This window comes from Pelobates fuscus, chromosome 2 (assembly GCF_036172605.1).
Source record: "Pelobates fuscus isolate aPelFus1 chromosome 2, aPelFus1.pri, whole genome shotgun sequence".
Taxonomy (NCBI): domain Eukaryota; kingdom Metazoa; phylum Chordata; class Amphibia; order Anura; family Pelobatidae; genus Pelobates; species Pelobates fuscus.
The window spans coordinates 343,074,273-343,101,037 of record NC_086318.1 but is presented as its reverse complement, the minus strand read 5'-3'; the positions used below and the strand labels follow the sequence as shown (position 1 = coordinate 343,101,037).

Sequence of the window (26,765 nt, the reverse complement as noted above, 5' to 3'; positions counted from 1 at the left end):
TTACAGCATTTTAAATGCCATGCCATGCCATGCACATGTTTGTAAAGTGCAATTGTATTTATAAAAGACAAGAGGACCCTATTCCCACGGTTCTCTAGTGTTTGTTGTTAGATATGGATACAAACTTTCTAAAATTATATAATGACAAAAAATTATGTTTCTTATAACAAGGGCATTCCAAATACAGTTTCAATAAAAATAAAATAAAGCTTTTTTTTTTAAATTATAATAACTTTCAGAAAAAAAGAATTAACATCACTATTTAATATCATATAAAAATCACATTGAATACCTTTAATAATAATTTACATTAAACGGAATGTCTAGTTCATGTTAGTAAAAAAGGAGATGCATATATATTCACAATAACAAATATAAACAAATAGATACATTATAATTATAAAGAATAAACATGATAGGAATTATAAAAAAATATTATTAAAAAAAATCTGCAAGCGAAACAACTCAAAGGGAATTTTTAGAAATAAAAAAAATAGGTAAAAACATTAATCCATAAATGCTGACATATCTAAATCTGTATGTAAGCCACAAAAGTTATTAAAATTAAAATCTAGACAATTACAACTGTCTAGGAACACAGTGTTTGTCACTGTTCTTGTTAATCCCGTAGAAGTGTTATAATACCCTATTGAGGAGTAGTTACCAAAGCAGTAGTGAGAGACAAGAACACATTATTGAATATGCAAGAAAGCACAGCAACGTTATGCAGTCAGGCAAATTAGGGCAATATATGGCTTCCATCACTTGTCGACTGTTCTTCATGCCCAGAACATGTCTTTGCTGGTAGTGGAAAGAAACCATGGAACCTGTGTCTTCATTTTGAAACATAGATCGCTTGTAATAAATGGGCACCGTATGGCAGCATTCAGCAACAAAACTGATGCCAAAATGTACTGTTAACCTCCCCTCCCAAGTTATCTCATAGGCCAGTTATCTTATCCTGGCCCACCCCAAGTTTTCACTCCCTAGCTTAGTCTCCCAATAATCTTCCCCTAGTTTGAAATAGTACCAAAATTAAGTAAATAAATACAGATGCCCATTTTACTAACAAGTAATTTAACAATCATTTGAAAATGGCAGATTTTTCGTTTTATTAAAAATAATTTCGCAATTACTTTTACTGATAAAAAGTACATGAAAAAAAAAAAACATTTATTTTACATAAAGAAAACTATGGGTTTATATTAAGAAACTAAGGCAATGAAGATCATTTAGCAATGGGAATTCTATAAAGATGATAAGCAATTATGAATGTAGGTTAACGACTTATCTAGTAAGTACAGAACTTGAACCACAAAGGAGTAAATGTTGCAGTCTTTGGACCTACACTTCATGGTGATTAGCAATAAAGTATGTCAAATGTGAAGAAATAGTCTTCAGCTTTTTGTTTTCCCGCATTACATTGACCTAAAATGGGACGTGCTCTTTATCTAAGTCATATTGACAAAGTGAAACAAATTTAAAAATACACACAATATAATACAACATACTTCTTGTTATATTATGTGAATATTAAACACATTGATCTAACAGTTATAGGGATATTACAATAACATATCAACAATAATAACAATATTAGCTATATGTCTGTTCAACCGTAATTCACATATTTTATATTAAATGCACCAACACTTATTATAAATCACGTTGTTCAGGAGAAACAGGGCTTTCATGTCACATCAAATATTTATATATTAAACATAGTTACCGTATATACTCGAGTATAAGCCGACCCGAATATATATTTTACCCCAAAAAACTGGGAAAACTTATTGACTCGAGTATAAGACTAGGGTGAGAAATGCAGCAGCTACTGGTAAATTTCTAAATAAAATTAGATCCTAAAAAAAATATATTAATTGAATATTTATTTACAGTGTGTGTATATAATGAATGCAGTGTGTGTATATAATGAATGCAGTGTGTGTGTATGAGTGCACCGTGTGTGTATGAGTGCAGCGTGCGTATGAGTGCAGTGTGTGTGTATGAATGCAGTGTGAATGTATGAATGCAGTGTGAGTGTATGAATGCAGTGTGAGTGTATGAGTGCAGCGTGTGTGTATGAGTGCAGCGTGTGTGTATGAGTGCAGCGTGTGTGTATGAGTGCAGCGTGTGTGTATGAGTGCAGCGTGTGTGTGAGTGCAGCGTGTGTATATGAATGCAGTGTGAGTGTATGAGTGCAGTGTGTGAGCGTATGAGTGCAGTGTGTGAGCGTATGAGTGCAGTGTGTGTGTGTATGAGTGCAGTGTGTGAGCGTATGAGTGCAGTGTGTGTGTGTGTATGAATGCAGTGTGTGTGTATGAGTGCAGTGTGTGTGTGTGTGTGTGTGTGTGTTGTAGAGCCTTGGTGGGGGATGGGCAAATTTTTTTATTATTATTTTATTTTTATTAATTATTTTTATTTATTTAATTTAATTTTGTATTATTTTTGTATTATTATTAAATTTTTTTTTTTTTATTACTACTAATTTTTTTTTTTCGTCCCCCCTCCCTGCTTGATACATGGCAGGGAGGGGGGCTCTCCTTCCCTGGTGGTCCAGCATTGGCAGTTCAGTGGGGGGCTGTGGGGGCTGTAAGAGAGTTTACTTACCTCTCCTGCAGCTCCTGTCAGCTCTCTCCTCCTCCGCGCCGTCCGTGCAGCTCCCTCTGTCAGCTCCCAGTGTAAGTCTCGCGAGAGCCGCGGCTCTCGCGAGACTTACACTGGGAGCTGACCGAGGTGCTGAACGGACGGCGCGGAGGAGGAGAGAGCTGACAGGAGCTGCAGGAGAGGTAAGTAAACTCTCTTACAGCCCCCACAGCCCCTGTCTGTATTATGGCAATGCAAATTGCCATAATACAGACTATTGACTCGAGTATAAGCCGAGTTGGGGTTTTTTAGCACAAAAAATGTGCTAAAAAACTCGGCTTATACTCGAGTATATACGGTAATATTGACATAGTTAATATTAAAAATATTGAGAAATAAAGAAATGTTATTTTATTAGTTCTGCATGGCATTTTAACTGTGAATGTTAACCCCTACCCATGGCTCCTCTCCTGCAACTGTCAAAAATAATCAAAGTGAATATTTTTCTAGCAACCTATTTCATTACCCCTACTTATACCTTTTGTGTCACTATACCCCATTCCCTCCAGCATGTAAGCTCATTGGGCAGGGCCCATAGAACGCCCGCCGTCCTTAATGGGTTAATATTAACAATATCAATAATCATAATAATAATATTTATCAACAATGGTTGTCAATGCGCCATTAACAATTTTCATGCAATCGCAGTTCCACCTTTCCAATGCTCTTCAACCACTTTTATCATTATCCGATCAGTCACAAAGAACCTTATGTTAAGCTCTTCTCCCGATATCTGTTTGTTAACATTGCAAGACTAACAATGATATCATGAGCTAGACCTGGTTTTACAAGGATAATGTTTTCTGACTTTGGTAACTTTGGTGTTACTGGCTGAACAACACCATAAATGTTTGATTTGGGATATCTTTGAAAACTGCTACACAATGGCCTTATCACATTTATTGGCAGTTGACCAGTTCCTAATAAGCAATTAACCCCTTAAGGACCAAACTTCTGGAATAAAAGGGAATCATGACGTGTCAGACACGTCATGTGTCCTTAAGGGGTTAAACAGTTCAGGTCAATTAAATTATCGATATTAAAGACTTATAGAGCACCAATAAGTATTGGTTCATACTTTGAAATGGATTGCTAAACTTTATATTGAAAATATCAGATGGGGTCTTTTAATTCTAATTATCAGGCACACAATGCTTTATAAATACCTTTATCGGATTGGCCAACCAATAGTTTTTTTAAATGCTTTTTTTTGTTTTTTGCCAATAGTTAAAAACAAGCCAATGTTGTCAATATGACCCCCGCATATATAGTATATAGTACAATGTTTTTAGCCAAACTGGTTAAAAATGGTTAGACAAAAAACTTGAGATTGTGTCCACTGCTCCCTAGCACCATAACCACTAAAATAGCCTTGCAGTGTCTATCTAACCCTACTCAGTTAATGAAACAAAGTGCCAACAATATGTTAGAAGAAACCATGTTTCCATTATAGCATGTTACTTTAGTCGCATAAAATATACCGAATCACTGCTTTTAAGTAAAAAAGCTCCGCAGGGAAAAAATCCGCACAGGGGAATGATTTTGTTAGCAATGGTCTTCGTGTCCATTAGTTTAATGCATCAATCAATTTTACTTCTTAGGACAACTACCGGTATCTACATAGTGATTTTGTAAGCATTATTTGTGCAGTGTGCAATTCTAAACACAGATATGGGAGAAGAAAAACTGTTACCCTTGATTTTACTCTAAGGTTTACTTTAGTATTACATAACTTTTGTTATATAATGTTCCATGAAATATTTCTATTTTAATATAGCACCCAGTGGTGTATTCTGGTTCTGTGCTGCCCTAGGCATGACAAAACTCGGGACCCCCCTTTACAGATTTTTCTTCCTGACAGACACACGCCCTCACTGATGCATGCACTGACATACACTCACTCATACACAGTCATTGTCACACACACTGTTTAAGCAATACACACTTTCACTGAAACATACACATTCACAGACATACACACTCACTTATAAAAGAAAATACAGTATTACCAGTGGAACACACAAAAAACAAGAGATGCTCAAAAACACCTTAGTGAGTACCCTTTACCCTCACATCAAACATAATTTACATACAATATAAGGTGGAGTATCTTCTTATTTGAAACAAATGGTAGTATTGCCTAGAGATAAAGCAGAGAAAACACATAATAGTGCAATATTGTCTGGGTCATATGGAAGGTGCAGAAAATGGGTGAAATATCACTCACAAGACAGGAGCCTATAGAAAAAGGCTCAATCTTCCAGCGTTTCCAGGGATTTAGGTTCCCACTCCCTTCTTTATACTGCCAGGAGGTTGTAAGTAGTTCAATGTCCTCTCAAAGGTAAGTATAAATATATAAAGTGCTTTATTGAAATAAGTGCACAGATGGTATAAATAAAATACTACTTACAACCTCCTAGCAGTATAAAGAAGGGAGTGGGAACCTAATTCCCACAACGCTGAAAGATTGAGCCTTTTTCTATAGGCTCCTGTCTTGTGAGTGATATTTCACCCATTTTCTGCACCTTCCATATGACCCATACACACTCACTTGTTCACAGATACACATACACACACATTTACCAACAGACAGACATATACCCTAACTGACAACCACGCATTCACTGACAGACACATACACACTCACTGACAAGACACACATGCACACTTAGTGTCAGACACACATACTGGGACACACATATACTCACTGACAGATACATACTGACAAACACACACATACAACACTCACTGACAGACATATATTCAATCAGTGTCAGACACACACATTGACTGACAGACACACATACACTAGCTGACAGACACACACTGACAGACATACCCATTCACTGACAGACAAACACAGATACACACTGACAGACACGTATACACACACTGTCACATGCTGAAACACGCATAGATACACTGACAGACACACATACACATACACACACTGACAGATACACATATAAACTTACTGACAAACATATATACACTCTTAGTGACAGACACATACACACTATCACTAACAGACACACACACACACACACTCTAACAGACACACACTAACTCACTAACAGACACACACACACACACACTCACTCACTAACAGATACACACTCTAACAGACACACATTAACATTCACTAACAAACACACACTAACATACTCACTGACAGACACACACTAACAGACAAACACACTTACATACTCACTAACAGACACACACACTAACAAACTCACAATTTTTAAAAACATTTTGGGAGTGCTGGAGTGGATTCTTCCCTGGGGTCCAGTGGGGCTGCTGCTGGCTGGGCTGGCAGGCACAGGTCCGGGTATGTGGTCGGGGAGACAGGCGCACAGTTTAGGCTGGCGGGCGAGGGAGCTCTGATCCTCCTCTGCAGCTCCCTCGTGCTCCACTTAGTGATGCCGGAGTCACGTCATAATCCGGCTCCGGCATCATTGTGGTGCTCGCGAGGTAGCTGAGCAGCAAGAGCTCAGGAGAGAGTGCTCCCTCGCCGCCCGGCTACAACATCAGCAGATGCCTGCCTCGGGGGGGGCCAGCTGGCCAGCTCTTGGGCCCCCCAGGACAGGAGGTTGGCAAGGTATCTGGCAGGTTGATTGGGTTTGGCTTTTTTTGCCGCCCCTCCCCGAAAGTGCCTCCGAAGGCAAATGCCTTGTCAGCCTTGCGCTAGATACCTCGCTGATAGCACCTGTTGCTATATGATGTGTAATACTAAAACTAGGTTCCTTTCAGAATAAAATAATATTATATATATTGTGACGAGGTGCCCTTCGCCACTTTGTCCTGGAGAGGCCTGCTTGCCCGCCTCCTCCCCTGCGACTATGGTCCTGGACTATATTGCACTGCAAACCCTGTATTCAGGCATATGGACTTGTATTAGACGGTCTTTTTCCCTTTATCTATGCTGTAGGTTTGGACTACTAATATAACCTAACAGCCAGGAGATTTAGGCGAATATATTGCATAAGAATCACATTACTGGAGAATACAGCCGTTCGCATGATTTCATGCGAATTCTTTGTGCTCTGAATAGGTGGCCGCCATTTCGGGACTTTTCCACGTGTTCGCGGCCATCTTGCGTGCGAACAGCGGTGTTTGCCTGTGAACGCATGGAACTGAAATCGGAAGCGCAAACAGGCGAATACCGCTAAGACCTCCAGACATCCAGAATTACGCACGGAAACTACCGAACGACCGGCCGTTCGGTAGTTATACTTAACTTAGTATGGGGATTCTAGCGACCACAAAGATGCGAATGGATGGCAAGAATTTCGTCTATTTTACCGTGCGAACGGAGACCGACCGCAAGGCCAAAACTCATGGAACTATTTTCGGCTAGTTGGTCTGTGCGGTCGGTCAAAACTTTGGAGCCCTGTATCTCCCGAACCATCCATCCGAATGGGCTGATTTTTGGACAGACTGTTCCCCTGAACAAGGGCTATTTGGGGATACCAGATTTAAAGCTGTACCCCCTGTTTTTGGGGTACATCCAGAACTTGGGTAAAATAATGTATGTTTTAATTGGGTTATGTGTTTATCTGAGGGGAGGAGACGTGGGGGTGTTACCATGCATGTGATTGGTCAATTTCATCCTCCCCCTGGGAGTGTCCTGTATGTACCTGATCCTAATAAAAAGCAGGCTGGGTGTTCCAGTCCTCAGACCTCTTCTGACCCTCAATACGTAGCCGTGTCTCGTTATTGGAGGGAACTGCTATATCACACTGGGGATTGCTATGCGCTGCATATTCCCCTGAGCTCTTAATCACTTAGCTCTTGTAAGAGCTTGTTCCGGATACGCTCTCCTGGAGGAGAGGTCTTCCCCACACGTTCCTGAATGCTGAAGGTTCATTCCAGGGTGGACGGAAGACGGCGCGGCTCCAGTTAAGCTACGGCGGTTGTGGAGCCTGCGGTGGTTGTGGTGTCGTCTGCAGTGCTTGGAGTCCTCTGAGAGCGCTAGGAGCATCCATCAACGGAGGGTACTCGGTCGGGGTACACGGAGCTCCGTTACAGTGGTGGCAGCGGTGGGATGGCATCCTAGTGCGAGGAGAAGCAGCTCAGAGACACGGGTAACGTTTGGAGTTACAATTGAGGGCAACGCTAGCCATTGGGCAGCGCCCCTGGCTACAACAGGATGGCTTCCCTAGGGCGAGGAACAGCATCCTGGGAACACCCAGCAAAACTGGACTATTGGTATAGTCACGTACAGTTTGACGCTATGCTGAAGCGGCGGTTGGATATCTACGGGTCCCTTCTAACCGAGGAAATGGTACCAAGAATAAGGAGAGAACTGGCGGAGTATCTGCAGATGGAAGCCGAATATCGGGCAGTGAGGGCAAAGTATTCCGTCCCTGCGCCCCAACAACAGCGTGAGTTACAGGGGGCCGAAGGGGCCGTCCTTTCCCCCCAGCAGCCGTGTGTCCTACAGAGAGCAGAGACAGTTGGTCCCTCTCTACAGCAACAGGACCATGGTAAGGGAGTGGAGACAGGCAGTCTCCCTCTCCAGCGGCAGTGTGTACCCCAGGGGGCCGAAGGTGCCGTCCTTCCCCCCCCAGCAGCAGTGTGTCCTACAGAGAGCAGAGACAGTTGGTCCCTCTCTACAGCAACAGGACAATGGTAAGGGAGTGGAGACAGGCGGTCTCCCTCTCCAGCGGCAGTGTGTACCCCAGGGGGCCGAAGGTGCCGTTCTTCCCCCCCAGCAGCAGTGTGTCCTACAGAGAGCAGAGACAGTTGGTCCCTCTCTACAGCAACAGGACCATGGTAAGGGAGTGGAGACAGGCGGTCTCCCTCTCCAGCGGCAGCCTGTGTTTCCAGGAGAGGAGCACAGCACCCCCTCTCCCCAGCGGCAGCTTCCCCCAACAAGGGGAGACACCAATCCTCCAGACGGCGCAGATGGGACCGTGGTCTCTGTGCCTGACCTACAGGGATGCTGGACAGCCCTTCCAGATCCCCAACTACCCTCACCGGGACACCCAGAGGAGGGGGTAAGTACAAATTCCCCTCCCCAGCTAACCCCTAGCGTGGCACCAGGGTTAACGGAGGCGATGCTAACCCCTCCTGACGTCCATGTTCCCTTGACTACTGAGCCGGACTATGGTCTCAGTACCCCAGCGGAAGAGCTGGCAGCTGGACAGAGCGCAGTCGGCCTCTGCCCTACCCTTGTCCCTGGTCCAGAGCCTGATGTCCTGCAGGCTACCCCAGCGGAAGAGCTGGCAGCTGGACAGAGCGCAGTCGGCCTCTGCCCTACCTTTGTCCCTGATCCAGAGCCTGATGTCCTGCAGGCTACCCCAGTGGAAGAGCTGGCATCTGGGCAGAGTACAGTCGGCCTCTGCCCTACCTTTTTCCCTGGTCCCGAGCCTGATGTCTTGCAGGCTACCCCAGCAGAAGAGCTGGCAGCTGGGCAGAGTGCAGTCGGCCTCTGCCCTACCTTTGTCCCTGGTCCAGAGCCTGATGTCCTGCAGGCTACCCCAGCAGAAGAGCTGGCAGCTGGGCAGAGTGCAGTTGGCCTCTGCCCTTCAAGTACCCTCGGCATGTGGCCTCATTACCACAGCCAAATACCCAGGTGCAGTAACTGTGTGTTGTGGGTAGGCTGTTCCTGTACTTTGATGTTGTGGGGGGGCCACTCGGACATCTGTTTATTGTGGGTTGGTGGATCGACTAACGGAGGCACTGACCGACAGAAGGTCAGGTGCCTGGTTAGTCTTCCCCCCAAAGGGGAGATGTGTGACGAGGTGCCCTTCGCCACTTTGTCCTGGAGAGGCCTGCTTGCCCGCCTCCTCCCCTGCGACTATGGTCCTGGACTATATTGCACTGCAAACCCTGTATTCAGGCATATGGACTTGTATTAGACGGTCTTTTTCCCTTTATCTATGCTGTAGGTTTGGACTACTAATATAACCTAACAGCCAGGAGATTTAGGCGAATATATTGCATAAGAATCACATTACTGGAGAATACAGCCGTTCGCATGATTTCATGCGAATTCTTTGTGCTCTGAATAGGTGGCCGCCATTTCGGGACTTTTCCACGTGTTCGCGGCCATCTTGCGTGCGAACAGCGGTGTTTGCCTGTGAACGCATGGAACTGAAATCGGAAGCGCAAACAGGCGAATACCGCTAAGACCTCCAGACATCCAGAATTACGCACGGAAACTACCGAACGACCGGCCGTTCGGTAGTTATACTTAACTTAGTATGGGGATTCTAGCGACCACAAAGATGCGAATGGATGGCAAGAATTTCGTCTATTTTACCGTGCGAACGGAGACCGACCGCAAGGCCAAAACTCATGGAACTATTTTCGGCTAGTTGGTCTGTGCGGTCGGTCAAAACTTTGGAGCCCTGTATCTCCCGAACCATCCATCCGAATGGGCTGATTTTTGGACAGACTGTTCCCCTGAACAAGGGCTATTTGGGGATACCAGATTTAAAGCTGTACCCCCTGTTTTTGGGGTACATCCAGAACTTGGGTAAAATAATGTATGTTTTAATTGGGTTATGTGTTTATCTGAGGGGAGGAGACGTGGGGGTGTTACCATGCATGTGATTGGTCAATTTCATCCTCCCCCTGGGAGTGTCCTGTATGTACCTGATCCTAATAAAAAGCAGGCTGGGTGTTCCAGTCCTCAGACCTCTTCTGACCCTCAATACGTAGCCGTGTCTCGTTATTGGAGGGAACTGCTATATCACACTGGGGATTGCTATGCGCTGCATATTCCCCTGAGCTCTTAATCACTTAGCTCTTGTAAGAGCTTGTTCCGGATACGCTCTCCTGGAGGAGAGGTCTTCCCCACACGTTCCTGAATGCTGAAGGTTCATTCCAGGGTGGACGGAAGACGGCGCGGCTCCAGTTAAGCTACGGCGGTTGTGGAGCCTGCGGTGGTTGTGGTGTCGTCTGCAGTGCTTGGAGTCCTCTGAGAGCGCTAGGAGCATCCATCAACGGAGGGTACTCGGTCGGGGTACACGGAGCTCCGTTACATATATATATATCTCTTTATGGAGAGATCCCAGGTTAAAGAAAGATTTCTCGAGATTTCCATATTTTTGGTAGATATCTGCAATGCATCGTACTGTTTCTTATTCAAGATCTCCGGATACCGACTGATATCATTAATAATAATCTTAAAGGCATATATTTTTTGAAGTCTTAGTCGTTTTTTCAAAGAGTGGCAAACTTGCCACATGGAAAGGAAAAAAGAACACATTTGAAACATATTGTATTAAAAGCAAATCCCTCTTGTGCCAAAAAACATGGCTTGCTGAGATAAAAGCCAAAGTTACATTTTCTGCCACTTGAAATATCATTTGTACATAGGCTAACTGTAAAGTCTCTCACCTCTTAATTCCATTATCACCCAAGTCATTATTTTTACTATTTAATTTAGACTTCAAATAGACTACATGTCCATACAGGTTGAAATAAAGAATAAGGGAAATATTACTAATTAAAGGACAACACTGTTCATGACTCTGAAGTTAGCAGGGTGTCTCTTCATTACATTTTGCTCCACTATCAAATGATTAGTTTATTTTTGACCTTAACCCCTTAAGGACACATGACGTATGTGACATGTCATGATTCCCTTTTATTCCAGAAGTTTGGTCCTTAAAGGGTTAAAGGGACACTATAGTCACCTGAACAACTTTAGCTTAACCCCTTAAGGACCGCTGACGGTTCAGGACCGTCAGCGGTAAAACGTGCGTTTGGACCGCTGACGGTCCTGAACCGTCATAACGGTTTTGGGCAACTTACCTGATCGCCGTCGGTCCCACGGCGGCGATCAGCTCTCCTCCCGGTCCAGGGGGACTGCCTGTCTGCCCGGGCAGTCCCCCCTCGGCAGATCAGGACCCCACGGCCATGTGATCACTCGATCACATGACCGCAATAGGGGTCCATGTGTCTGCCTGCAGGGGGACTGTCTGTGCTGACAGGCAGTCTCGCTGCAAGTGAAAAATCATAAAATAAAGTGTAAAACAAAAAAATCAGTGTAAAAAAAATTATAATATGTGTATATATATATGATATATATACATGTATTATATCTATATATACCTATATATAATATATGTATATATATATATCATATATATAATGTCACACTAAGTGTATTTTTATATTTATATATACGTATATTAATATAAAAATACACTTATATTTAAATTACACACGAATATATACAATATATATAATAAATATATATATGGTATATATATATTATTATAAAATACAAATAATATGTTAATAAAAATAAATAACAAAAAATAAAAATAATTTTTAATAATTAAAAAAAAATTATATATATATATTCAATTTTATTCTAACAGTATTTTGATATTGATATATATATATTTATAGCAAAATACACTTAGAATGTAATGATATATATATCTATGTATAAATAAATAAATACAAATAATACGAAATATACATATGTCCACATACAAAATTACATTAATAATTTCATAAATATACACGTAGACGTCAAATATATAAATATGTATATATATTAAAATTCTACGTGCATATTTATGTAATATTTTTACCTAATTAAGTAATTTTAATGATTGCAATTTGAGGGACCTGCCTGCCAACCCAGGCCAAAAGTCCAGATAATTTAATTTGCTAGCACTGTGCTTAACCCTGTAACTTTCTATGACACCCTAAATCCTGTACATGGGGGTACTGTTTTACTCGGGAGACTTCGCTGAACACAAATATTAGTGTTTCAAAACAGTAAAACATATCACAGCGATGATATTGTCAGTGAAAGTGAAGTTTTTTGCATTTTTCACACACAAACAGCTCTTTCACTGAGGATATTATTGCTGTGATATATTTTACTGTTCTGATACACTAATATTTGTGTTCAGCGAAGTCTCCTGAGTATAACAGTACCCCACATGTAGAGGTTTTATAGTGTTTGTGAAAGTTACAGGGTCAAATATAAGGCTTGATTTTACTTTTTTTTTTTTATTGAAATTTGTCAGATTGGTTAGGTTGCCTTTGAGAGCGTATGGTAGCCAAGGAATGAGAATTAGCCCCATGATGGCATACCATTTGCAAAAGAAGACAACCCAAGGTATTGCAAATGGGGTATGTTCAGCCTTTTTTAGTAGCCACTTAGTCACAAACACCGGCCAAAGTTAGCGTTTTTTGCATTTTTAACACACAAACAAATATAAATGCTAACTTTGGCCAGTGTTTGTGACTAGGTGGCTACTAAAAAAGACTGGACATACCCCATTTTAAATACCCTGGGTTGTCTACTTTAAAAAATATGTACATGTTAGGTGTGTTTCGGGGATTTATGACAGATAACGGTGTAACAATGTCACTATTGATACATTTAAAATATATATATATTGAAACAGCAATTTCCTACTTGTATTTATAGGCCTATAACTTGCAAAAAAAAGCAATAAAGCACGTAAACACTGGGTGTTTTTAAACTCGGGACAAAATTTTGAATCTATTTAGCAGTTTTTTTCATTAGCTTTTGTAGATAAGTAAAAGATTTTTCAAGTAAAAGTCCAAAAACATGTTTGTTTGTTTGTTTTTTCACCATATTTTATTATTTTTTTTAAATACAATATATGACATAATATAAATACTGGTATGTAAAGAAAGCCCTTCTTGTCGTGAAAAAAACAATATATAACTTGTATGGGAACCGTAAATGAGAGAGCGGAAAATTACAGCTAAACACAAACACCACAAAAGTGTTAAAACTGCTATGGTCCTTAACGTACAAACATCGCAAAAACAGGCCGGTCCTGAAGGGGTTAATGAAGCAGTGTTGGTGTATAGAACATGCCCCTGCAGCCTCACTGCTCAATCCTCTGCTATTTAGGAGTTAAATCCCTTTGTTTATGAACCTTAGTCACACCTCCCTGCACGTGACTTGCACAGCCTTCCATAAACACTTCCTGTAAAGAGAGACCTATTTAGGCTTTCTTTATTGCAAGTTATGTTTAATTAAGATTTTCTTATCCCCTGCTATGTTAATAGCTTGCTAGACCCTGCAAGAGCCTCCTGTATGTGATTAAAGTTCAATTTAGAGATTGAGATACAATTATTTAAGGTAAATTACATCTGTTTGAAAGTGAAACCAGTTTGTTTTTTCATGCAGGCTCTGTCAATCATAGCCAGGGGAGGTGTGGCTAGGGCTGCATAAACAGAAACAAAGTGATTTAACTCCTAAATGACAGTGAATTGAGCAGTGAAATTGCAGGGGAAGGATCTATACACTAAAACTGCTTTATTTAGCTAAAGTAATTTAGGTGACTATAGTGTTCCTTTAACAAAAACGGATTTTCTTTCATTATTTCTGTCTTTCTGCTGAGCGATTTAGAGGCAAAAGAAAGCTGGATTTCTATTTATGAAACTTTAACATTCGGCATTATACCAAATGTCATCAATACAAATGTAAAAATAGAAAATAAATATTAATAATCTAGAGCAGTAGAGGCTAACCTTGGAAGCCTCTACCTTTTAGAAGTTCACTTTCCAAGGTTCATCCAGCCTCAAGGTTATCATCATGGCAAACCATTATCACACATATCTAGGACGGCAAGGTTATCATCGTGGCAAACCATTATCACACATATCTAGGACGGCAAGGTTATCATCGTGGCAAACCATTATCACACATATCTAGGACGGCAAGGTTATCATCATGGCAAACCATTATCACACATATCTAGGACGGCAAGGTTATCATCATGGCAAACCATTATCACACATATCTAGGACGGCAAGGTTATCATCATGGCAAACCATTATCACACATATCTAGGACGGCAAGGTTATCATCATGGCAAACCATTATCACACATATCTAGGACGGCAAGGTTATCATCATGGCAAACCATTATCACACATATCTAGGACGGCAAGGTTATCATCATGGCAAACCATTATCACACATATCTAGGACGGCAAGGTTATCATCATGGCAAACCATTATCACACATATCTAGGACGGCAAGGTTATCATCATGGCAAACCATTATCACACATATCTAGGACGGCAAGGTTATCATCATGGCAAACCATTATCACACATATCTAGGACGGCAAGGTTATCATCATGGCAAACCATTATCACACATATCTAGGACGGCAAGGTTATCATCATGGCAAACCATTATCACACATATCTAGGACGGCAAGGTTATCATCATGGCAAACCATTATCACACATATCTAGGACGGCAAGGTTATCATCATGGCAAACCATTATCACACATATCTAGGACGGCAAGGTTATCATCATGGCAAACCATTATCACACATATCTAGGACGGCAAGGTTATCATCATGGCGAACCATTATCACACATATCTAGGACGGCAAGGTTATCATCATGGCAAACCATTATCACACATATCTAGGACGGCAAGGTTATCATCATGGCAAACCATTATCACACATATCTAGGACGGCAAGGTTATCATCATGGCGAACCATTATCACACATATCTAGGACGGCAAGGTTATCATCATGGCAAACCATTATCACACATATCTAGGACGGCACGGTTATCATCATGGCAAACCATTATCACACATATCTAGGACGGCAAGGTTATCATCATGGCAAACCATTATCACACATATCTAGGACGGCAAGGTTATCATCATGGCAAACCATTATCACACATATCTAGGACGGCAAGGTTATCATCATGGCGAACCATTATCACACATATCTAGGACGGCAAGGTTATCATCATGGCAAACCATTATCACACATATCTAGGACGGCAAGGTTATCATCATGGCAAACCATTATCACACATATCTAGGACGGCAAGGTTATCATCATGGCAAACCATTATCACACATATCTAGGACGGCAAGGTTATCATCATGGCAAACCATTATCACACATATCTAGGACGGCAAGGTTATCATCATGGCAAACCATTATCACACATATCTAGGACGGCAAGGTTATCATCATGGCAAACCATTATCACACATATCTAGGACGGCAAGGTGCTTCCTGGTGTCATCATCCACCAGGAGCAGAAGCATGGAAAATGGAAAGAATGCTAATGGAGAGTTTTGGGTAAGTATATCACCTTTCTAAAAGTTCATTGTTGACATGTAAGCAGATCATCACACGAGTGACAGTGCTGCTTGAATAACGGACCACATATAGAGTGCAATAATAAGATTTTCAGCTGCTTTCTTTTTTTTTTTTTTACAAACTGGCTATTTTGGCTTACATATTGCAAATTGGTTGGCAATTCACTTCATAACATGGCTTAGTGAACCAACCTTATTGATTGATGAATGCATACAGACTGATTTGTGAAATATATTGTTTAGTAACCCTAACAACGAAGATATACTTAAAATATATCAAGATTAGATATGGGTTGGTGGGGTACCCAAGAACCGTGGAAAAGACACACAAAAGTGGGCCATGAGGTGGCACTCTTGCTCTATAAATGCAATCTATTATAGAATATATCATCTTTATTGATGATTTATATAGAAAAACTGAACACATGCCACACAAATAGTGACAAAATACATAAACCAAAAAGAAGAAAAGAAAAATATAAAAGCCTCAAAAAGATCCAATATTACAAAAGATCTAGTGAATGAATAGCACGCTAAATTAAGTAATATAATAGTGAAACAGATCTAGATAGATTGATCGATCGATAGATAGATAGTTGGATAGCTACAGAAGCACTCTGTAAAAAATATAGAGACATATGAGTTATTGTGGTATGAAAGTGCTTCACGTTCTAATTTTTCCGCCCTATTGGTAAATATGATACAGGTAAATACATAATTTTACCATTTTAACTATTTCCTAAGCTAATGCCAAGTGTTGTCGATAAATATAAATATAATCATGAACACCTACCTCTCGCCTCCTGTTTCTCTAACTCCTTTAGTGTTTGAACAAAGGCAGCTTGACTCTCCGTGAGGGTCCAGCTGTTATTTAGCACAATTGCTTGTATAATGTACTTGTGTGCCTGCATAGATATAAAACCATTCTTAATATTTTGGATTGTACACAACAGGCATAAAAAGGAATATGATTTACACATAAACGTGGACTTCTACGCACCTACCTTTTCCTTCAGAGCTGGAATAAGATATCAAGGCAATGCTCTCGTTTTTGTTACATACAAACAAATATGTAAAGTTAATAGGTATTCGGCAAACACAATGCAGGTTTTAAATCAATTGCAAACTGAAACGGGACTCTCATTTTGCATAGCACAGCTGTTTATTTATCAAACAGCCAGGCAATTGTTGTGAATACAAAGTGAAATTAATATTTCAAGAAATTAAACCATATTTTGGCTATTATGACCTAAAATGTGAAATTTACTTTGAATTCACACATTAGTGAATAAGGTTATCGAAGTTGTTTATTGCAAGTTCTAGAAATTATCGTGACCTCTCCTTTCTCATCTGTCTAATCTGCTTGTTACACTGTATGAGTGAACATACTTGCACATAAAATTATACCTCATATACCAAGTTGAGCTACCCATTGGTACAGGTTATCAAGACTTTCATAACTGTACAAAAGAGCTGAATTGGATAAAACGAATAAAACATTTAAAAAAACACAGCTCTCGGCTGGATTCTCTTAAATGGATACTAGTCACCAAAACAACTTTAGCTTAATAAAGCAGTTTTGGTGTATAGATCATGCTCCTGCAGCCTCATTGCTCAATTCTCTGCCATTTAGGAGTTAAATCACTTTGTTTATGCACCCTAGTCACACCTACCTGCATGTGACTTGCACAGCCCTCCTACTCACTTCCTGTAAAGAGCCATCTAATGTTTATATTTCTTCTATTGCAGATTCTGTCAAATTAAGAATTTCTTATCTCCGACTGTTAATAGCTTGGTAAACACTGCAGAAACCTCCAGTGTATGATTAAAGTAAAATTTACAGATCAGGAGATAAAAACGTTTAAAGTAAATTACACTTGATTGAAAGTGAAACCATTTTTTCATGCAGGCTGTGTAACTAACAGCCAGGAGGTGTGGCTAGGGCTGCATAAACATAAACAAAAGTGATTTAACTCCTAAATGACAGTGAATTGAACAGTGAATCTTCAGAGGCATGATCTATACACTAAACCTCATTAAGCTTAAGTTGTATTGGTGAATATAGTGTCCCTTTAAGGATAATGGTATACCCTGTTCAGTGAGAACAATTACTCAGTAGACATCTATGGGATAATTGCTGTTCAGTAAGAGAATACAGCCCTACAACGGGATCAATTTTCTGACACAGCAAATAATTTTAACCCTTGCATATTGGTTCTTATGTCACTGCAACACTTTTTATTGAATATATCCCAGAGTCCCTGTACTGTTTTACTAGCTGACTACATACCAGTAATATATATGTGTATATAACAGGTGGTGGCGGATAAGTTTATTACCATTTCCATCATATTATTGAAGGTGTAAAGCAACACCCACGATTGTAAATGAGAACTATAGAGATGCTGTCAATTGTGTACATTAGCAATCAATGGAATGACTGTGAAAACACATTTTGCAATAGCTTTGCAGTCATTAGAGGGAAGAATAATTCAATTCTTCAATTCCATCATGCATGTTCTGAAGTCTGAATTACATTATGCCAATTCATTTCAAGGTTCATATTAAATTTCATAAACTATTACTGTGTCAAGCCAGTTACTTCAGCAGTGTGGTGACAAATCAATAAAAAGCAGGAAATACCATTAACTTTAATTAACTCCCTATTATGGTTTCCTTTGAAAATAAAAAGCTCTAAATGCTCTTAAAATTGTTTAAAATGTCAGACAAACCACTACCAAGCAGATCATCTTCGAGGTTCTTGCAGTAATTAAAATGTTATGAACCTACAGATGTTATTTCAGAAATCGTTTACTTAGGTACAATTCCTGAAAGCATTCTGAATTATTTTTTTACTGTGTGAGCTAGGTAAAATATATATGTTTTTCTTATTTTTACATTACTTAAAAGGCAAACACTGTAAAACCAAAAATAAACAGTGATCGAATGAAGCAAACTAATCTGGATCTTGAATATGCAATTGAGGCTATAAATCAGAAACTCTGTTATAACTTTATTAAATAGATATTACTTTATAACTTTCTTGTAACAATATATCAATATATTACAGTGCATGGCATTTTTTGTTTTTGTCAATTAGTTGGATAAAAGGTTTGGATTTAAGCTTCCGCTTTCTTCTACTTTCACTGTCAGTGTCTCTTTCTCCCTAGACCAGGGGTATAGGGAGAAAAAAAAAACTTTAGATTCGATGATGCTTTGTCATTCTACAGGCATGCAAAGCATCATGGGAGTTGTAGTTCTACAACACCTGGGAATCTACCTTTTGGGCACCCCTGCCCTAGACTCTTCCTAGACCCTACCTTGCCTTACCTGAGAGTAACTGATTTAAAGGGGTTAAAACAGAGGAGAGCATTAAGGGATAGAAGGGCATCGGAGAGCACTAAAGGGCAGAAGAGACCACTAAGGGATAGGGGAGGGGGGCAGGGGAGAGCACTAAGTGACAGGAGGGGAGGGGAGAGCACCAAGGGACAGGGGGATCACTGAGGGACAGGGGGCAGGGGGGAACACTAAGGGACAGGTGGGGAGGGGAGATCACTAAGGGATGGGAGAGCACTAAAGGATAGGGCCGGATTGGCCCACCGGGAAATTTCCCGGTATCCCGTGGCACCTGGGACTGGGCTAACAGCCCTAATCATCACTGATCAGGCACATGTCATTTAAATGATTCTCCCCTTGGACTGTGCCAGCCTGTGTCAGTCTGAGGGGAGTAATGAGGGAGGAGCTAGGGGCTGGTGCAGCCACAATTACTGCTGCAGGCGCTCAGGGCCGGCCTTAGGGGTGTGCGAGCTGTGTGGCCGCAAAGGGCGCCATGGACCAGGGGGTGCCCTGTGGCTGACACAGCTCACACATGGCCGGGTGACAGGGGAGCAAAAAATAATAATAAAAAAACGCTGGGGAAGGGCTTACCGTGAGGTGGAGGCGGGGCTTATAGCGATGCAGAGGTAGGGCTTATACCTACCCAAAGTCCCTGGTAACTGCTGCACAGGAAGAGGGAAGCCATAATGGAAAGCGGTAAGTCTGTGTGTGTGTGTGTGTGTGTCTGCCTGCCTGTTTGTGTGACTGTCTGCCTTTGTGTCTGCCTGCCTGCCTGTGTGTGACTGTCTGTGTGTGTGAATGTCTGACTGCCTGCTTGTGTGTGTGTGTGACTGCCTGCGTGTGTGTGTGTGTGTGACTGTCTGTCTGTCTGTGTGTGTGTGTTTGACTGTCTGACTGCCTGCTTGTGTGTGACTGCCTATGTGTGAATGTTTGCCTGTGTGTGTGTGTGTGTGTGTGACTGTCTGTGTGTGTGACTGTATGTCTGTGTGTGTGTGACTGCCTATGTGTGACTGCCTGTGTGTGTGTGTGAGACTGTCTGCCTGTGTGTGTGAGACTGTCTGTCTGTGTGTGTGACTGTCTGACTGCCTGCTTGTGTGTGACTGCCTGCCTGCCTGTGTGACTGTTTGCCTGTGTGTGTGTGTGTGTGTGTGAGACTGTCTGCCTAACTGTGTGACTGCCTTTCTGTGTGTGTGTGTGTGTGTGTGTGTGTGTGACTGTCTGTCTGTCTGGGTGTGACGGTTTGCCTGTGTGTGTGTGACTGTCTGTGTTTGACTGTCTGCCTGTGTGTGACTCCAATTGTGTGTGTCGCTGTAGCTGTGCCATGAAGACTTTTCGCACAGGGTGCCTAATGGCCTAATGCCGGCCCTGCGTGCCCTGTCCCCACACTTAAGACCCACCTCCCAAACACAAGCCCCTCCCCCAGATGGAAGCAGCTGACCTCGCTGGAATGAAGAGGCCAGACATTGACACCTTCACCTACCAGTGCCAGGTAAGCTTTGTTTGTGTGCTAGTGAGTGAGCTTCTGTGTGTGTGTGTGTGTGTGCCAGTGAGTGAGCTTCTGTGTGTGTGTGTGTTTGCATCTGCTAGTGAGTGAGTGAGTGAAGTCATGGGTGGGCCTTGAAGGCATAAGGCTTATGGGTAGGCTTAGTAGGCATATTCATGGACAGGCCCTGTAAGGGGCCCAAAATGTTTTAGCTGGTTCCTGTTCGTTGATATTTGTGAGCACTGCCTCCAGAGAGCCTGTTTTAACACCAGACCAGTGGAGCCAGACTACAGCCTGAGCCCATCATCATCCTCTTGTCCTCATCTGGTGGTAAGTAGGCAATTCAGTATATTATTAGTGGCACTAATCTCTTTTTTACCCCACATTAAAGGGACACTATAGTCACCAGAACCCCTACAGCTTAATGTCCCTGCAGGCTTTTTAATGTAAACACACTGCCTTTTCAGAGAAAAGACACTGTGTGCAGCACTGGCGTTGGCTCATATGGCAGATCATATGGGTTTGGCATTGTGATGTCACATGGTGGACAGAGCATATGGGGGGGGGGCAAATTTATGTTTGCCATGGGTGGCAAAAAAATCCTTGAAGCAGCCCTGTGTAGCACGCATGCTTGTGTCAGCCATCTTGGATAGGACGGCCTCATGCTGTTCACAGAATGTTGCTGTCAGCTTCTTCACAAGGATTATAGCGGTCTGCTTCAGCATGGACCGGGATAACCGCTTGTGTCCAAAGTTATTACAGTGCCATCAAAACCCTTTATTTTAGTAATTAAAAGGCATGGAAGCGCAGCTTCAAGCCACGTCTCTAAGCCCTCTGAGTATTAGAGCTGGGATTGTTATTTCCTGGCTCTCATACCATAACATATCGTGAGGTCATGTGCGCATAAACAGTCCTGTATGGACTGCCATAGAGAATTATAGTATTCAAAGATTCTCTATGGCAGCATCATAGGCGCATCATTGCAAGCGCTGCACGTGCATCTACAGTCCTCAATGTTTGTCTATGAGGATGATTTGATTGTTCCTTCATTCTAGAGGCACGCCTTAAGAATGACATCAGCCAAGGAAGAGGCTGCAGTAGCGAAAAGGAAGACCCAATGCTGGAGAAAAGGTGAGTCATTTTAATTTGTTTCATTTTGTTATTTTTTAACACGCTGGGGGGCCCTGAACTAAATAACTACATCAAAACTGTATCATTACAGGAATACAGATATGTATTCCTAACATTACAGCAGTCCTTTAATTCAAGTCTAATGTCAAGGACAACTGCATATACAAAAGTGGAAAATAATGTTTAACCTCCACCTTTACTGCTGGTAGTGCTGGTAATTTTAATAAAATGTGTTTAAGGATACATATAGTCCTTTGCAATTATCTGGAGGCACATGAGAATGAACTAAAGGACTGACTAAAATGTTTCATACACTATGCATTATTAAGATATGCTTTTCTAGAAAAAAAATATTTCAACTGTGAACAGACAGATGGAAGGGAATGTTTTTATACGATGTGAAAATCTAACATTGCAACAGGATCAAATGGTCATTCATCACTTCATATATAATAAAGCTTATTCACCAAAGAAGCTTTTACTGACAGCAATAATTGAGAAGCATGCGAACTGTATGTACAATTCTATTTAATATTTGGGTGACCTTGCTCATTTAAAAGGCACTTTACGGTCTTACAACAGTGCATTCTTTCTACAATCTGCATATTATAGCTGGTCCACAGACATCATTAGAAAAGTAAAATGTGCAGATAGTGCCACTTTAGGTCTGCAAAAATAAATGTTTGCTTTGATGGTATATGCCATAAGCAGAAATATGATTATAGTTTGCAATTTTTGAGATATATGTACACTATTCTCCAGAGCTTCGAGAACTGCAGAACCCCCAAAACATGCACACTTTCCCTAAACAGAATGGGCCTTTGCACACGTTTTAGTGCTAATTGAGATACATTTAGACTCTGAGGTGAATAGACAATCTAATTTAACACAATGCTACTAATTAAACACCTCACCAGAATACATGCTGCATATCAAGACCTTAATAATAACAGCATCAAGCAACGATGAGACAAAAAGAAACAAACAAGCAAAAAAAAAAAAAAAGCTATTATTTCACCAAAATAGCAGAAATGTATCAATTTCTCCTATTCGGGTGAATACATTCTACCCAGTTTAGAAATGTAATCCCAATATTCCAAGTCAGTTATACACTCACAATAACTTGCTATTTCGTAAATTAACCCCATAAAAAGCACATTTTAAAAAAAAAACAAAACAAATGTAACACTTATGAACTGGTGTTAACTTTAACATCTATATTGTTGGTTTAAGTGAAAATTATAACATTTCACTCCCTCTGTGACAGAAAGACAGAGTGTTATCTGTAATTATCTCCCATAATTGTTCTACTTTGAAGACACAATCTAACTAAACTTTGGAAGACACCTTAGCTATAGCTGTAGAGTTCATGTCAGATACGGGAGATAGGCTAAATAACAGATTTCTATGTTACTGTAAATAAAACACTCACTGGGTGGGAAACTGGTGCTCTCTCTTCAGCGTTTTCATTGACTCCCACAGGCTGAACGTCTGTTTCAGATTGAGCTGTGGACTTCATTTTCTGACTGCCAGCAGAACCAACTCTTCCTTTTTTTGTACTGCTTTTTACTGCTATAAGGCAATATTAGTATTTTTTAATCACGAGAGAAAAATATATGTTGTTTCAACAATATGTCAAAAAAGAAAGAAACACGGCAGCACATAGAATAGAAGACTGGTGAGGGATTACAATAAAAAAGTAAGAAGAAAAGAACATGGCAGCCTACAAAAGGACGAGTAAGGCATTTCAATTAAAAGCTGAGTCAAAGAACAGGAAAATAAATTAGATTTTTCACTGCAGATTGAACTGTGGTTTGTTGATTGATTGAAGTTTCAAAATTTAGGGGAAACTGGCCAAGTCAGATTTGATCGTTTCTTTAATCTTAATTATTTTAAAATTAGTTTTTTATTGTTCCACAGTGCATTATTTAGTGAATGAACCCATAAAATTGAGGAGTTTGGATCTACCTATGAACTTTCAGCTTAAAGTTCTACCTCAACGGTGTCCATCTACCTGATAACTCAAGTTGGACCTTGGAAACGTCCAATTTAGAAGCGGTGATTCTAAGAAATCATGTTTCCACAATCTTCCCAGGGTTCCCAGCTCAAAATGAAAATGAGTACAGACAGGCATTGTGTTTCAAACTTTATTCTGCATTTCTGTAGGCATCCTCCGCAATGGAACATGGTTTTAAACATAGCTTATGGTTTAAACCCCATAAGGACACATGACATGTGTGACATGTCATGATTCCTTTTTATTCCAGAAGTTTGGTCCTTAAGGGGTTAAACATGGGTGAAATCAAAGCATACATTTTGAACTAAAACCTGAGGTATACAGATGTTGCACAGTGCAATTTTCTTTTAATCTGCATCAAATTGTGCTGCGTTTTTTTGTTGTTTGGTCTCACCACAACTTCTTTGGACTTATCTATATGCTCACAGGTACCACACTGCTCACAGAGAAGACTTGTAGACCAGCTTTGGCACCTTTCTGATGATACCTAAAAGGTAAAAATTGTAGAGTCCATGACTGGTTTTTGGTCATTTTGGATCCATCTCCATGCTTTGGTTTCAGATGCTGAGTTTGAGAGAGCATTCCATTACTAAGAGTGTCCACATAATTGCAGTATGAAGTCCGAAACACAATGTTTGTCTGTGCACATCAGCATTGTAAAGTAGGAAATGGGGGGAAATTGTGGTGGAAATATGCTTTCTTGAAATCACTTTGCTTAAGACTGACTTTTCAAAGATGAACATGAGATATGTAGGCGATGCAGAACAATGATTTTGAGTATATATATATGTACTCCTCCCAAAACACATAAACAGCATCCTACAATTCTACTATCCTACACTACGTCATGTTAGCTAGAAGAGGTGCTACACACTGTCATGTTAGCTAGAAGAGGTGCTACACTAAGTCATGTTAGCTAGAAGAGGTGCTACATTGTCATGTTAGCTAGAAGAGGTGCTACACTGTCATGTTAGCTAGAAGAGGTGCTACACTAAGTCATGTTAGCTAGAAGAGGTGCTACACTAAGTCATGTTAGCTAGAAGAGGTGCTACATTGTCATGTTAGCTAGAAGAGGTGCTACACTAAGTCATGTTAGCTAGAAGAGGTGCTACACTAAGTCATGTTAGCTAGAAGAGGTGCTACACTACGTCATGTTAGCTAGAAGAGGTGCTACACACTGTCATGTTAGCTAGAAGAGGTGCTACACTAAGTCATGTTAGCTAGAAGAGGTGCTACATTGTCATGTTAGCTAGAAGAGGTGCTACACTAAGTCATGTTAGCTAGAAGAGGTGCTACACTAAGTCATGTTAGCTAGAAGAGGTGCTACACTAAGTCATGTTAGCTAGAAGAGGTGCTACATTGTCATGTTAGCTAGAAGAGGTGCTACACTGTCATGTTAGCTAGAAGAGGTGCTACACTAAGTCATGTTAGCTAGAAGAGGTGCTACACTACGTCATGTTAGCTAGAAGAGGTGCTACACACTGTCATGTTAGCTAGAAGAGGTGCTACACTAAGTCATGTTAGCTAGAAGAGGTGCTACACTGTCATGTTAGCTAGAAGAGGTGCTACACTGTCATGTTAGCTAGAAGAGGTGCTGTCATGTTAGCTAGAAGAGGTGCTACACTGTCATGTTAGCTAGAAGAGGTGCTACACTGTCATGTTAGCTAGAAGAGGTGCTACACTAAGTAATGTTAGCTAGAAGTGGTACACTTTAAGTTTTTACTTAACATCAGTGCAATAGAACTTCTGATTTAGCAGTGAAAAAGAGCAAAATAGTTTAACAGCTATGCTGCATTTGCCAAACATGGCACCAAACTCACCTCAGGTGAGAAAATAGTCATAAATAGTATACAATAATTACGTAGCAAAGATGAAAACACAAGCTGCAAGTAGTTTTAATAAACACATGCAATGGTGCTAAAAGCTGTTCAAAGCGCCATAGCCTTAAATTTGGAATATTGGGAAAGAAAAGTGGAAATAGCCAGTCTACACTGCGCGTGAAATGGTAGTGATGTAGTTAAGGAGGATGAGATTGTTAGAAACAAGTACCAGCAAAATATTTTAATAACTTAATTAAGTGTGAAACATAGGGGCACAACACTTCACTGCTATATATATATAAAATACATTATCTAATTGCCCTCAAATATTCTCACTATAACAGATACTAAAAGTAAATTGCCGTACAGGATGATATGAGCAGTTTTGCAGTATGATAGGAAACATTATTTATTTTAATAAATATATAATAGCTTTGCTGAACTACAGACATCAAACTAAAAACGAAAAAAATATTTACATCGGCAGCTTGAAGGTCTTTCAGTTGGTATAAAACAAAACGCAGGAATTATGGCTTGACCTTTTCCAGCAGCACTTACAACCTCGTCCTCATTATCTAGTATCTGTATCTTGATAAATACATCTGGCTTCGATGTTTGTACTTGTATAGTTGCAATGTGCTCTATGCTCGTTTTCACCGAGTACCTGTAACCACAAAAAACAAACAAATTGTCACAGACTAGAACAGCATATAATCAGAGTGGCAAAGGGAAGGGGATATGGATTGCAAGCGAAGGGTGGAGGTATATTGATTGGTAGTTGCTGAATTTTACTAAATACTTGGAAAAAGAAGGAAAGTAATTAACTCCTGGTGAATAACAAAACCGATAGTAGAAGGACATTTATTTACTTGCCCATTTTCTGTTAGTCCAGATCAGGGCCGGCCTTAGGCATTTTGACGCCCTGTGCGAAAAATCTTCACAGCGCCCCCCCCCCCCCGTCATCCATGTATGCTGTAATGTTTGTGTTGTCTGTGTATGTGATAGTAGGTGTGATGACTGTGTGTGATATGTATGCTATGTGTGATATTTGTAATGGGTGTATTAACAGTGTGTGATATGCGTGTATTGGTTGTATGTCACACACACACACACACACACAGAGTCAGACGGCCATACACACACACAGGAAGACATCCACACACACACACACACAGGCAGACAGTCATACACACACACACACACACAGGCAGACAGTCAGTCA

General features: G+C 40.8%; 1 protein-coding gene across 1 annotated transcript in view; it reads right to left on the bottom strand.

The window, feature by feature from the left end:
* ADGB (androglobin) overlaps positions 1–26,765 on the bottom strand; it is a 313,568-nt gene that overhangs the window by 34,155 nt on the left and 252,648 nt on the right. Inside the window, exons 27-29 of the mRNA XM_063443590.1 lie at positions 26,023–26,207; positions 23,139–23,278; positions 16,550–16,661 (exon numbers count right to left, since the gene is read on the bottom strand). Coding sequence (XP_063299660.1) covers positions 16,550–16,661; positions 23,139–23,278; positions 26,023–26,207 — 437 coding nt within the window. The remainder of the gene's footprint in view (positions 1–16,549; positions 16,662–23,138; positions 23,279–26,022; positions 26,208–26,765) is intronic.